The sequence below is a fragment of the Cygnus atratus genome, chromosome 1 (genome assembly GCF_013377495.2).
Source record: "Cygnus atratus isolate AKBS03 ecotype Queensland, Australia chromosome 1, CAtr_DNAZoo_HiC_assembly, whole genome shotgun sequence".
NCBI lineage: Eukaryota > Metazoa > Chordata > Aves > Anseriformes > Anatidae > Cygnus > Cygnus atratus.
Genome location: NC_066362.1, coordinates 77,037,866 through 77,049,544, shown reverse-complemented (window position 1 = coordinate 77,049,544; position 11,679 = coordinate 77,037,866). Strand labels below are relative to the sequence as shown.

At 44.1% G+C, this 11,679-nt stretch overlaps 1 protein-coding gene across 2 annotated transcripts in view; it reads left to right on the top strand.

Annotated features, from left to right (window-relative positions):
* The first annotated feature begins 4,590 nt into the window (after nucleotides 1–4,590).
* ST8SIA1 (ST8 alpha-N-acetyl-neuraminide alpha-2,8-sialyltransferase 1) overlaps nucleotides 4,591–11,679 on the top strand; it is a 142,399-nt gene continuing 135,310 nt past the window's right edge. The window contains exon 1 of one of the 2 annotated variants that reach the window (XM_035540802.2): nucleotides 4,591–4,886. In XM_035540802.2, the coding sequence (XP_035396695.1) occupies nucleotides 4,639–4,886 (248 nt within the window). In that variant the 5' untranslated portion in view covers nucleotides 4,591–4,638. The remainder of the gene's footprint in view (nucleotides 4,887–11,679) is intronic. The other variant, XM_035540803.2, reaches the window with a different exon arrangement.

Below are 11,679 nucleotides of genomic sequence, written 5' to 3'. Positions count from 1 at the left end.
CATATTTTTTTTCTCTGCAACTTTAAACTATTCTTTGTAACTGATCTCTCAGAATGGAGGCAGTGTGCTTTATAAAGAGAGCTTCTTCTAGGAATTCTAGAAGAACAGCTTCTTCTGGAAGAATAGCTTCTTCTATTTAAGTAATAAATATTGCAGTGGTCTGGTCTGGAAGCAGATTTCTTTCCCTTTGTTACAGTAGGCCAGACCTACTGGATCCAATTGTGCATAAGGTCAAACCCTTTAAAGATTATAATAAGCTTATTGTGATTTATAGATGCATCTACTTCAGTTGGATAAAATTATACTAATTGTGTGAGCATTTGTTTTATGGGTGAGGGAGGGAGATTTGGATATGTACTGTGAAATTCACTGTACTCCCATATTGTAACAGCAGTGTAGCTCCTGACCACCCCTGTCTTTCGTAGACACTTTCACATGTTTTAAAATGTGCTAAAGAGGTGTCCTAAAGCCAGTGCTGTACAATAGAAGTCTGGTCTTTATGACTTTCCTGGAGATACCTTAATGATGTACAGCAGTAATGGCAAAGTTGTGGAGAAAAAAAAAAAAGGCTGTGCTTATCTGTTTTAAATACATCCCCTCCCCCTCTCCCATTTCCCTGCAAAACCCAAAAGCAAAGTTCCTGCGGTTAATGGCTTGATACAGTCTTTGTTACTGAAGCCTGTAGGTTTTTACTCCTTTTTCCACCTTGGTACTGGGTAACATTACTGGCCACATACAAGGATGTTTTGAAAGTCCTTTCAACACTGCTCATAACAGAGGTTCTCTGTTTTAGGAAACGAACTCCGTCTTTGATCAGTAAGATCCTTTTCCCCATTTTATGTTTCTTCCCTGTGCATTCCGATTTCTCTCTGCAGCTGAAAAGATGATTGTACGTGTTGTCACAGTAATAATATTATTACAGCATGGTAGCTGAGGAGCAAAGATATGGCAAAACTTCTACGGAGAAATGATATTCTTTTTTTCCTAAGCCAACTGATACAGCCAGGTAAAAAGCAGATTAGATTTGGACACCATGCTTTTCCAGGAATATTAATTTGATATTGTTCTTGGCTGTAGTTAAAATTCTCCCCCTCTAATAGGATTATAGAAAACTGTCTGTCATAGTAGGGGCTTAAAATGTTTTATCAGTGAGAATACACATTTGTTAGGGGTTTTAGCAAAGCTGCAAAGTAAATCCTGATGCAAAGAAGTATTATGGGAATTTACCAACTGGTCTTCGTATGGGTAACTGTCCATTCATAAATGTACTCTCATTGTTTGCGTTATTCTTACAAAAGAAGATGAAGATGTTAGTTTTTCAAAATATGTCAATTGAAGGAATGCAAAGAAATCAGAATGTTCAAAGGTGACATCATACAAAAGCTGACCTAAAATAACATGTAGAACAGATGATGATTTCTGAACATTTTGCTGTTGAACATTTGGCCAAAACACGTACAAAATGAGCACGGAACATTTATAGTAGCAGGGAATAAGGGCTGCCATTATACACTAAAGACCAATGTTTTTTTCAGCTCCCTTCTTCCTTAGAAAAAAAAGCCATTCTTCACATAGACTCTACTAATGGAGCATGAAATACTTGCGGAACTGACGGCAGTGCATAGAGTGAGGTATTTCAGTCAGGTGGTAACTAAGTGCATTTGGAAGATAACAGATTTATCTTGTAGGTATATGACACAATAGCATTTTCATAAACTGAAAGGGTGGTACAGCCTAAAGGCTGATTCCAATGCAACTGCTCTGCTAAAATCTGCAGAGCAGAAAATGAGTGGAGTGTTGAAGCAGAGGGGTAAAGCCCTGTCATTTTGGAAACGAGAGGGCTTGAAAGGGAGCAAAGAATAGGCACCAAAGGATATGTATAGGAAGCTCTAAATGAAAACACTTAAAAACTGGATTTTTGAACAGAGGCAGCTCTATTCTTGATGTGTGCTTTGGGTTGGGGGTAACGGAAAGAGGAGCTGCTCAGAAAAGGTCTTTACCCTGCTCTCCTGAGCACGGCTTTCTCAGATACAGCAGCAGCATTAAGTAACTGAGCAGAGTATCAGCTCCACCCGCAGGGGCAGAAAGAGAAATGCAAAGCCATCAGATGAGTACAGCTAGCTCAGGGATGTTGTGAATGAGTCTGCATGGCTGTACTGTTTGCATTGTTGTGGCAAATAAACAGGCAATAGAAAACTGGAAGAGAGGTCTGCTGATGGATTTTGCAGTGAACCCAGGAAAATCATAACACTGTTTTCTTTCTGATCTGTGGATAGTATCTCTATTTCTTCTTAATGTTCAAAATGCTTGTTATTCACTGGTCTCACCCACTGCTTCTTCTCTGTTTCTTTCTGAAGGCATCTCTCAATATATATATATATATTTTCTTTTCCTGTATTAGGCCTGCTTATGAACCTTGTCCAGAATAATTAGCCTTTCTGCTTGTAGATCTTACCTGGGACCAAAAGAATGAAGATGAGAATAAATCTCACTACTGAAGTTCTCACTAATGTGGAGTACAGCAAAGAGGAAATTTCCATCTTTCGGCTTTGATTTAAAGGCACGGATTGTCAATTACTACATCTTCACAATGATTGCAAACTGCCATTGAGGTAGTTAAGACTGTTTGCTCGAAAGCAAGATTAATGTTTAGCAGTTTATTCTTACCTTCAGTTTATTCTCCACCTGAAATCATTACCCACAATGTAAAGCATCAGTACGCTTTTCTTCAGGGCTCACTGTCAGAAGGTAAGGAAAGAAGAAATTTCTACCTGTATAATAACAGAACGAGGACAGACATTTTCAGTTCTCTGTGCCATGTCAGTAACAACATAACAGGCTCTGCCTCATCTCTGTCTTGGTACATCTGGCTCCTTGTGGGCTGTAGGCAGGAAATGGTGAAGGAGTTAACAGCCATTGCACTAGACAGACTGTGGACTGTTATAAATTCAGTGAACAGCCTGGGGGCTTGAGGCTGAAAGATATTCAGGAAAAAAAAAAGGAAAGAAAAAAAAGAGGAAAGGCTTAGAAATACCTTATAGGTTCACAAATAAAAAATACCCCCCAACCCTGCATCCAATTGTGTAAGGACAGAAATCCTTTATTAAAGAAATGATCCCTCCCTACACTACTTAAGGAGGGACTACGTTACCGAAGAAACTAGCAAGTAACTGCATCTATTTCATTTCTACTTACTTCATTGCATCCAGTTTGGACAGTCAAAGAATAAGCCATTTCTACTTTCTCTTTGTTCCTTTTTCCACTTTCTGGTTTCCCAAGTGACATCAAGACTCAGGTTTGTCTCTCTTCTCGGCTAAAGGTGAGCAACGAGGCAGAATTTAATTTGGAGTGCATGGTTTTGCACATTTACACAACAATGCGTGCAGTTTTGCACATTTTAATAATTTTTACTTTTGATAAGTCTAGCTAACTACATTTTGAATAAGTCTCCCTAAAGATCATAGAATCATAAAGGTTGGAAAAGACTCCAAGATCACCCAGTCCAACCATTATGCTACTACCAATATCACCCACTAAACCATGTCCCCTGAGCACCCAGTCCAACCTTTCCTTGAACATTCCCAGGGACGGATTGATTAGTTCTGTTTGTTTTTAGTAGAGTTGATTGGACAGTTTTATGTTACTGTTGGTAAATAGCTTCCTCACCAAAAATACAAATTTACTTAGGGAGGATGTAAACATCTATTCTACTCAGAACATATTTGTCAGGTGTTGGCCAGGAACACATTGCTCAATTTCTTTTCCCATTTGGCCTGGAGAGCGCAGCTCTAATGCTCTAGACAGCTCTGCTGTGTAAGGTGTGAATGAAAACAATATTTCTTACGCAGTAATAGGTCTCGGACATGAGAGGCTGTAAATGTCCTCTCGCATCCTTGGATCTCCCAAGTTACAAGTAGCTGTGGGTACACACGAACATAACGGCGCTGTCAGTCGGAGCCCGCTCCCCTCTTACACGGGCCACTCCTGTCAGGCTCTCGAGTCATCTCGAGCACCCCCCAACCTTTCCAGGCTCAGCTTTGGGGGGCCACTTCTTCCCTCCCAGCTGCAGCCCCGAGCCGGGGGCTGCTCCTCGCCAGCCGGCTCCCGGCGGCAGCCCGGAGGCGGTGGTTCGGGCTGGCTCCGCGGCCGAGAAGATGGCCGCCAGGGCGCGCTGCGGCGCCGGCCCCCGGCGGGAGCGCCGCTGCCGGGCGGTGCGGCGGCTCCCGGGGGAGGAGGCCGGGACTGCGTGGGGCTCGGCGGCGGCTCCTCAGCCCCGCGCAAGGGCCGGGAGCTGCCTCGGCCCCGGTGCAAGCGGAAGGAAGCCCCGGCGCGGGGCTGAGCTCGCACAGGCTGAGCGAGGGAAGGGGCCGGGGTGGAAATCTACCGGGGCGGCCCGCAGCGAGAGCGGGCGGGAGGCGGAGGGAGGGGAGCATCGCCTCGCCTCGCCTGGCGGGCAGAGCGAGGGACCAAATGCCCGTGAGGAAGGGCGGCAGCAGCCACCGCCGAGAGAGGAGCCAGCCGCGGCGCAGCCCCCGGGAGGAGCCCGGCCAGGCTGCGATGGCCGCGGGCAGCGGGCGCCGGCCGGGCCGCCGGGCATAGGGCGGCGAGGCTGGGCGGCCCCCGCACAGCGAGGGCCTGATGCAGGAGCGCAGCCCGGCGCCGCGGCGGCGCTGCGGGAGGAGGAGGAGGAGGATGGCGGGGCTGGCGTGGAAGTGGCCGCGCACCCGCCTGCCCGTGGGGGCCAGCGCCCTGGGCGTCTTCGTCCTCTGCTGGCTCTACGTCTTCCCCGTCTACCGGCTGCCCGACGAGAAGGAGATCGTGCAGGGGGTGCTGCTGCAGCAGGGCAAGGCGTGGAGGAGGAACCACACTGCGGTCGCCGGCTTCAGGTACCGCCGGCTCAAGGGCGGCCGGGGACGGGCAGCCTCTCGCCGCCCCAAACTTTCCGCTGCCAGCCCCGTCCCTCCGCTCCTGCCGCCCCCAGCCCGGTCCCGACCCCTTCTGCTCCGCCAGACTTTTGTGGGGGGCTCGTCCTGGGCCGAGCAGGCAAAGGGCCGGAGTGCAGCCGGGTGCTCCTGCGGCAGGGAGGGCTTTCTGGGCGCCCCTGGCCTGAAAGGGGGTGCGGAGGAGATTTGCCTTCTGCTGAAACCCGCTCGAGCGGCTGGGTGAAACGCAGACAGCTGCGGGGTCTCCCTTCCCCTCCAGGTGGGAAGCTGGATTTTCTCCTTGTCCTCTAAGCAGCAGATGAAAGATCGGAGTTAGTGGTAACCGGACTGCCTGCGGAAAGACTCCCTTTCTTTCGTAAATGCCACAGTGAATCAGATCCCAGTTCCTAGGGGCTTCTGTTCTGGCGTACAGCTCTATTTGGTGTTCTTCGTTGTTTTGTGAATGCAGCTCAACTTGTGTTTGCCGTGGACTGGAGCTGGCATGTGATTGCTTAGTATCTTGTCTGCTGGGATAGCAGAAACTTTGCAGTTCTTCAAAAGCACACCCTTCCGCACCTGGAGCTTGCAGGAAATACAAGCAATGAGAGATGATAAATGGGTTTGTGTTAATAGAAGCTAGGCCTGAACGAAGTCCTCCCTTTAATACAGAGCTAACAATGAGGTTCTGATGTAGAATCCTTGTTCTAGAGCACAGGATATAAAACTGGAATAAACTGGGTTGGTCTCCTCAGTTATTAATTTATCTTAATTCTTTTGTGCCACAGATTTACATTTTTTAGGTAGATTAATCATTTTTTTAAAATTACCTTGATAGGTGATATAGGAGAGAGCTTGATGCATTATTTCTCGTGTTTGTAAGCCAAATGTTGCTTTGAAGGGTGACACAGCTGCTGCAACTTCAGTTTAAAAAATATTTTTTAGTCTATTTCAGCCACATGGTTTACAAACACAAACTCTGTGTGGCTTCTCAACTATTCCACCTGCCCAGATATTTTTCCACTGTCTAAGCATAGTGGTTATCTCAAGGATGCTTACAGAAGAGAATATCTTGCAATAAAGTGAGCTATGGTTTCTCATCTGTGTCTTGCTCAGTTGGTGCAGTGCTAAATACAGTTAACTTTAAATCAATCTGCTTTAGGAATTAATGCTTTTTTAAAGGAAATTTTCACTGGAGATATGTAGTGAATATACCAAAATAGTCAAACAATAGTGATGTAGATCTCTGTATTCTTACTGCATATATTTGCTGCTCTTAACATTAGTAGAAAGCTATGAAATTGAAGTCCTCGTCAGGTAAACTTCTCTATATTGTAATACAATTAACAGAAACAATGATGTTCTTTGCTACCATTCTTTTCTTTTTACGTAAGAGCATTGTAAAAGCTCCAAGTTTCAGTTTGTACTGGAAACTCTCTATGAATGCAGGTCTCTGTTTTAAGTGTTGAGCAGGTATAGAGCTTTGTAGACAACCTGTGTGCGGACTTTGAAGTAATACTGCCTTCCATAATAGCCTAATATTGAGTGGGTTTTCATAAGATAGTATCCTTATTTAAGAAGGACATAGATTGCTATTCTCTCTAGCACTCCTGCACACAGGAGGTTGTGAAACAAGTTTGGCTGTGCACAGTTCTGAAGAACAAATCTGTACTTCTGCTAAAAATCTGTATGAGGAAGTACAAGATTTTCCATTACTGATTTGTATAATACAGTGCTTGCATATATTTCTTTGTATAATACTATATTGTATAACATAGTACTGTATAAGTGTTCAAATAGCCAGGTTCTTGCTACGTAGTGAAAAAAAAAGACACCTCTGCATCTCTCTTCCTATAAACTCACTTGGCTCCTATTGTTGAAGTAGATGATGGTTGTCCCCAGGTAGTTAACTTTATCAAAATATATTTTTCAAAACTAGGGAGTGCTGTTCCCTTTGCATTATGTGCCTGATTCAAAGAGCTCTTAAGTGAGTAGCTTAGCAAGGTCAGAGAAAGCACCTCTGCTAATGTGGGCTGAACCCTGGCAGATGAGTGCCAGCAACTCCTTAATCTCCACAGTGGCTCCTTCCTCCTTCAGAAACCCTATAAAAAGGTCTGACCGATGTATGCTCTTGTTTATGCAGGTACATGCACTGTCCGGGTGCTTGGGGGATGATCTACATGAGGGTTTTGTGTTTGAACATGGACTCGCTGAATTGTTTTCCAAATCTAAACACCTGTGTAAATAGTCATGTGTTTCTGAGGCTGTGTCCTTCACTTGCAGTATGTGTTGCCTTCTGCATCTGTGAATAAGGACAGGTTGTGAGTATAACAAAATGAGCAGGATTAAGCCTTTGGCTTTGGAATGAATCTGTGTTTAGAGCATGCTTTCAGCCTTGACTCTGCATACATGACTTCCGTGAGTAATCCTTGCATGATGTTTGTGTGCTGGGTCCTGTTGGCATCAGTGTGGTGGGTGTCTGCGTAGCAGTTGCCTAGGTTCTTAGATGAAGGAACAAATCGTGAAAAGCCTGAAGATACAGTTGAGGTTATTAAGAGCTCTTGGTCCAAATCCTTTCCGCAGTTGACAATAGCTTCCTGTAAAGCCTTCAGGTTCTGGGCATTCAGGGGTAAGCACAGCCTAACTGCAAATTATTGCTGTTAGCATCCTTTAAATTTCAAGTCACTACTGGCTGAGGGCAGTCAAACTCTGCTGTGGAAATATCTCGTCTCTGACAAATGCTGAATAACAGTCTGTCAGTCAGATGGCAAACTGCTTGATCCTGGGCTGCCCACACTACAAAGCGGTCAGAATAGGAATGAGACTGTCATTAGAGTCACTAATGGCTAACGTGTCTAATTTACCTACAGTATAATGGCTTGTCATCCTCTGAGGTGTTTAACGTTATTGCGCCCTAATTGTTTTTACAGATTGCTTAGCTTTTTTAAGGGCTTAGTGCTGCTTAAATTATTTAGGCAAGAATTTTGTTAATTGCTGTTTGTTATTAGTGAAATAAATTACATTCAAGAATACCTTTAGGATTATTTTATTTAAAATTATTGCAGTTGATGAAAGGCAGAGCTGAATCTTTCCGTCTGCTTTATGAGCTCCATACAACCGCATATCCCAAGTGCTGTGTGTGTATCTGACACTTCTTCATTTCTCAGCCAGGGCGGGCTCCTCTGGGCAGTCAGCAACCTTGTGTGGAAAAAGTTCTGTTCTCCTATGAAGACAGATGAGGGAGCTGGGGTTGCTCAGCCTGGAGAAGGCTTCAGGGAGACCTTATTGTGGCCTTCCAGTACCTAAAGGGAGCCTGCAGGAAGGGGACTCTTCACCAGGGAGTGCAGTGATAGGACAAGGGGGAATGGCTTTAAATTAAAAGAGGGGAGATTTAAATTAGACATTTGGAGGAAATTCTTCACTCAGAGGGTGGTGAAGCACTGGCACAGGCTGCCCAGAGAAGCTGTGGATGTCCCATCCCTGGAGGTGTTCAAGGTGAGGCTGGATGTGACTCTGAGCAACCTGATCTGGTGGGAGGTGTCCCTGCCCGTGGCAGGGGGGTGGAAACAGGTGGGCTTTAAGGTCCCTTCCAGCCCAAACCGTTCTGTGACAGTGAATGGGCTTTTGACTGTCAGAGCTCCCACTGCACTAACTTATATGGTTCAATGGTGATTAGTGACTGAGTTAGAGGTTAGAGACTCCTCAAGAAGAGATGAGACAATTGTGAGATGAGGACAATGAAAATGCTACCCTTGAGATTCGGATCGTGTTGTTACTTCTGCTGCAGCAGCTTTGTGTGATGCCAAAAGGTTCTCCAGGGTTTATTCTGGGGGTGGCTTGGCTGAGCTGGTGGCAGACATCTCCTGTGAACTCACAATTGGTGACCTGCCTCCAGTCCAATGCATCTGCTACAACTTGGCTCTGCTCCCCAGTGCTGTCCCCCCGTCCCTAGATCTACACTGGCTGTGCTCATCTTTGCAGGTGGCTTGTCTGCTCCATTTTCCTCAGGTTTGGCCAGTTGCCCATTTTCCAGGGACAGAGAGGTGAAACTACTAGCTTGAAATCACACAGAAGCGGCTGAATATCCAGGCAAAATATGCAGACTTGATGGACTGCGGTGCTTTTGGTGTCTGCTCTTAATGCTGTGTAGGTGTGAACAGAGTGCGTGAAGGTTCTTCTGTGGTTAGCTTCATGTGCCATCCAAAAATAATGCTCTGTCACTGTCATGTGCGGTGCCAGGTGGGTCTTCCTACTGTGATCTGTCAGCTGCTCTCTGCCAGCTGTTAATAGCTGTACCTCACATGTAATCACAACAAACACCAAAGAACATCCTCTCCTACAAATCATTTTTCATTTTTAGGTCTCATTAATGCAGAGCTGGTATTCCAGGTCACCTCCCAGTCTGGGTAAGATGAATGCTATTGCCAAGTCAGCAGGAGTTCCTTTAGTTCAGCTGACTTCTTTTCCTTCTCTTTTGATGCAGGCATTGGAAATTACATAAGAGGTGTGATCCTTACTGGGATAATTCGAGGCAAATCTGAGATAAACCTTCATATTGCTCAAGTTGACTAGATAAGAGTTTTGCCCTGCTTAAACAGCTTTATAGGATTCTAAATTATTGCTGCTTGTTTCACTGAAACATGAAAAATGAATTTCGGATTGGAGCTGGGAAATGCTGGGTTAGATTACTTCTACTTCTGTGGCTCATGGAGCCCTATCCTAAAACCATCGGGTTTGAACCATAGGTTCAAATGTTGTGCTTCAGCAGTTGCCAAATCCAGCTTGGTTTGCTCTCCTGAGTAGGTGTCAATACTGCATGCCTGTATTTTTAACTTACTAACATTTTGAATGACTGTTTTTTTTTTTTTCCATTATGTTTGTTGCATTTTGTGGCAATTGGATATTTGCAATTTGTAGTTTCTTAGCATCTCCATCTGAGCAGGGAAGTTGTTTTTGCAGAGAGGTACCAATTTGAAGAGCAGGTTAAAGATGAGAGAAGTGTTCTTGTCCCATACAATTATTTGGAGGCTGTGGTGAAGAAAGCAAGTTGCAGAGAGGTCTGGGACTATACCCTCAAGGTCTTTAGGAGCCTTCAGATACCTAAATTACTTGAAAACAATAAGGATTAGTTGTCTGAGTTAGTTCAAAGTGTCTTTGCAGATTAGGTCTGTGGCGGCAAGATTGAATTAAATTCAGGATTCCTGAGTTCTTGCTCATGGTATCCGTCCTTGCCCATAAATAGTTTTTTCTTACAGACTTTGAATCTGCCTTCCACAAGAAACATACACTTGAGTTCCCTGTTTTCAGTATCTGTTCTTGCAGAGATTTTTGCTCTTTTCTTTTGAATCTGTAAAGACTCTAGTGCTGCCAGCATTTCTGGGAGGGTGTAACCAACTAAGACTTCTGCTGTTAGCTGGGAGCATCCAAAGGCCCAGTGCCAGGCACCAGGGAACCGGAAGAACAGAGACTTCAGTGGAATTTTGGTTACCAGACTAGGGCCCTGAATGTCTGGTATGTGCGTACACAGATACTGCTGGATGTATATAGTTTCACATCTGTGTTTTCCCTTTTCCTACCTTGTAGTGGATGTAATGGACACTGAATAATCCATACAATATAGTAACTTGTGATTTATTGCTGTGCTTGTATTTTTTGTCTTCACAGCAGTAAAGCAAACAGCATATTTGATGTATGTTCAATGACATATATAAAAAGACTTATTTCTGAGACTATCTCCTACTAGGTAAATGCATGGGAAATGAATTGTCTGTCCCCCTTTAGAATTTATTTTCCCACAGTGAGGATGAACCTCACTGAATTGATGAGGCTGTTTGGACTGCAATCTTCTGTTTTTCCACTTGCTTAATATTCTTAAAAATGTTTAATTTAAAATCTTTGTATATATTTTCATCTTTTTCTGTATGCTATGTATGGCTTCCAAAATGCAAGAAAATTGCTCTTAAAGTTACACACTAATGTCAAATCATTTTAACATAGCTGTGTGCAGTTAAATTCATGCTGAAGCACATTATCTGTGTTATGTAGTATTTGCAAACCTCTGCAGAGATTTAGGTTTCACTGTGTCACAATTTTTATGCATAGAAAGCCAGGGACAATTCTTCTCTTGGGCCTTACCATCTAAACTGATTAGATAAAGGGTGGAGTGGGTGATGGCATTGATAAGTCACTTAACCCTAGTGAAGACTTCTTCCAAAAGAGTAATAATTACAGAAGGTCTGAGCTTCAAAAAGAAGCTATACCTGTTGCCCTGACAGTTATTTTTAAATCAACAGATTGAATTATTTTTACTTCTCCTTCTATTCCATCAGCCTCTTGAAAAGCCCTCTTGAATTTCTTCATTTAGCAATTATTTTTTTTCAAGCAGAAATGTGACTACAGTGAGGTTTTAAAACCTGGTTGGAACGGCTGAACAGAAATGGTTACCTTATTTTTGTCTTCCATGTTTACTGTGAGCATAGTTTCATCTCCTGAGTGACCATTTTGTTTATCTTTCTTTTCACCTCTTCTTAAATATCTTCCCATCCTTATGCTGCTTGAAGTCCGTCTCAGCTTTCAAGGGACCCCCAGACTCCTTGCATGGCTCCTGTTATAATCATCACTACTTTGAATGCTAATTGGATATAAAGAACTTGTATGAAATTATTTACTTATCTCCCTCTCCTACTGAGTTTCCAGTCACCTTCAGACTCCTGAATATCACATTGATGCTCATGCCATGTGTCATTCTCCATTCTTTATG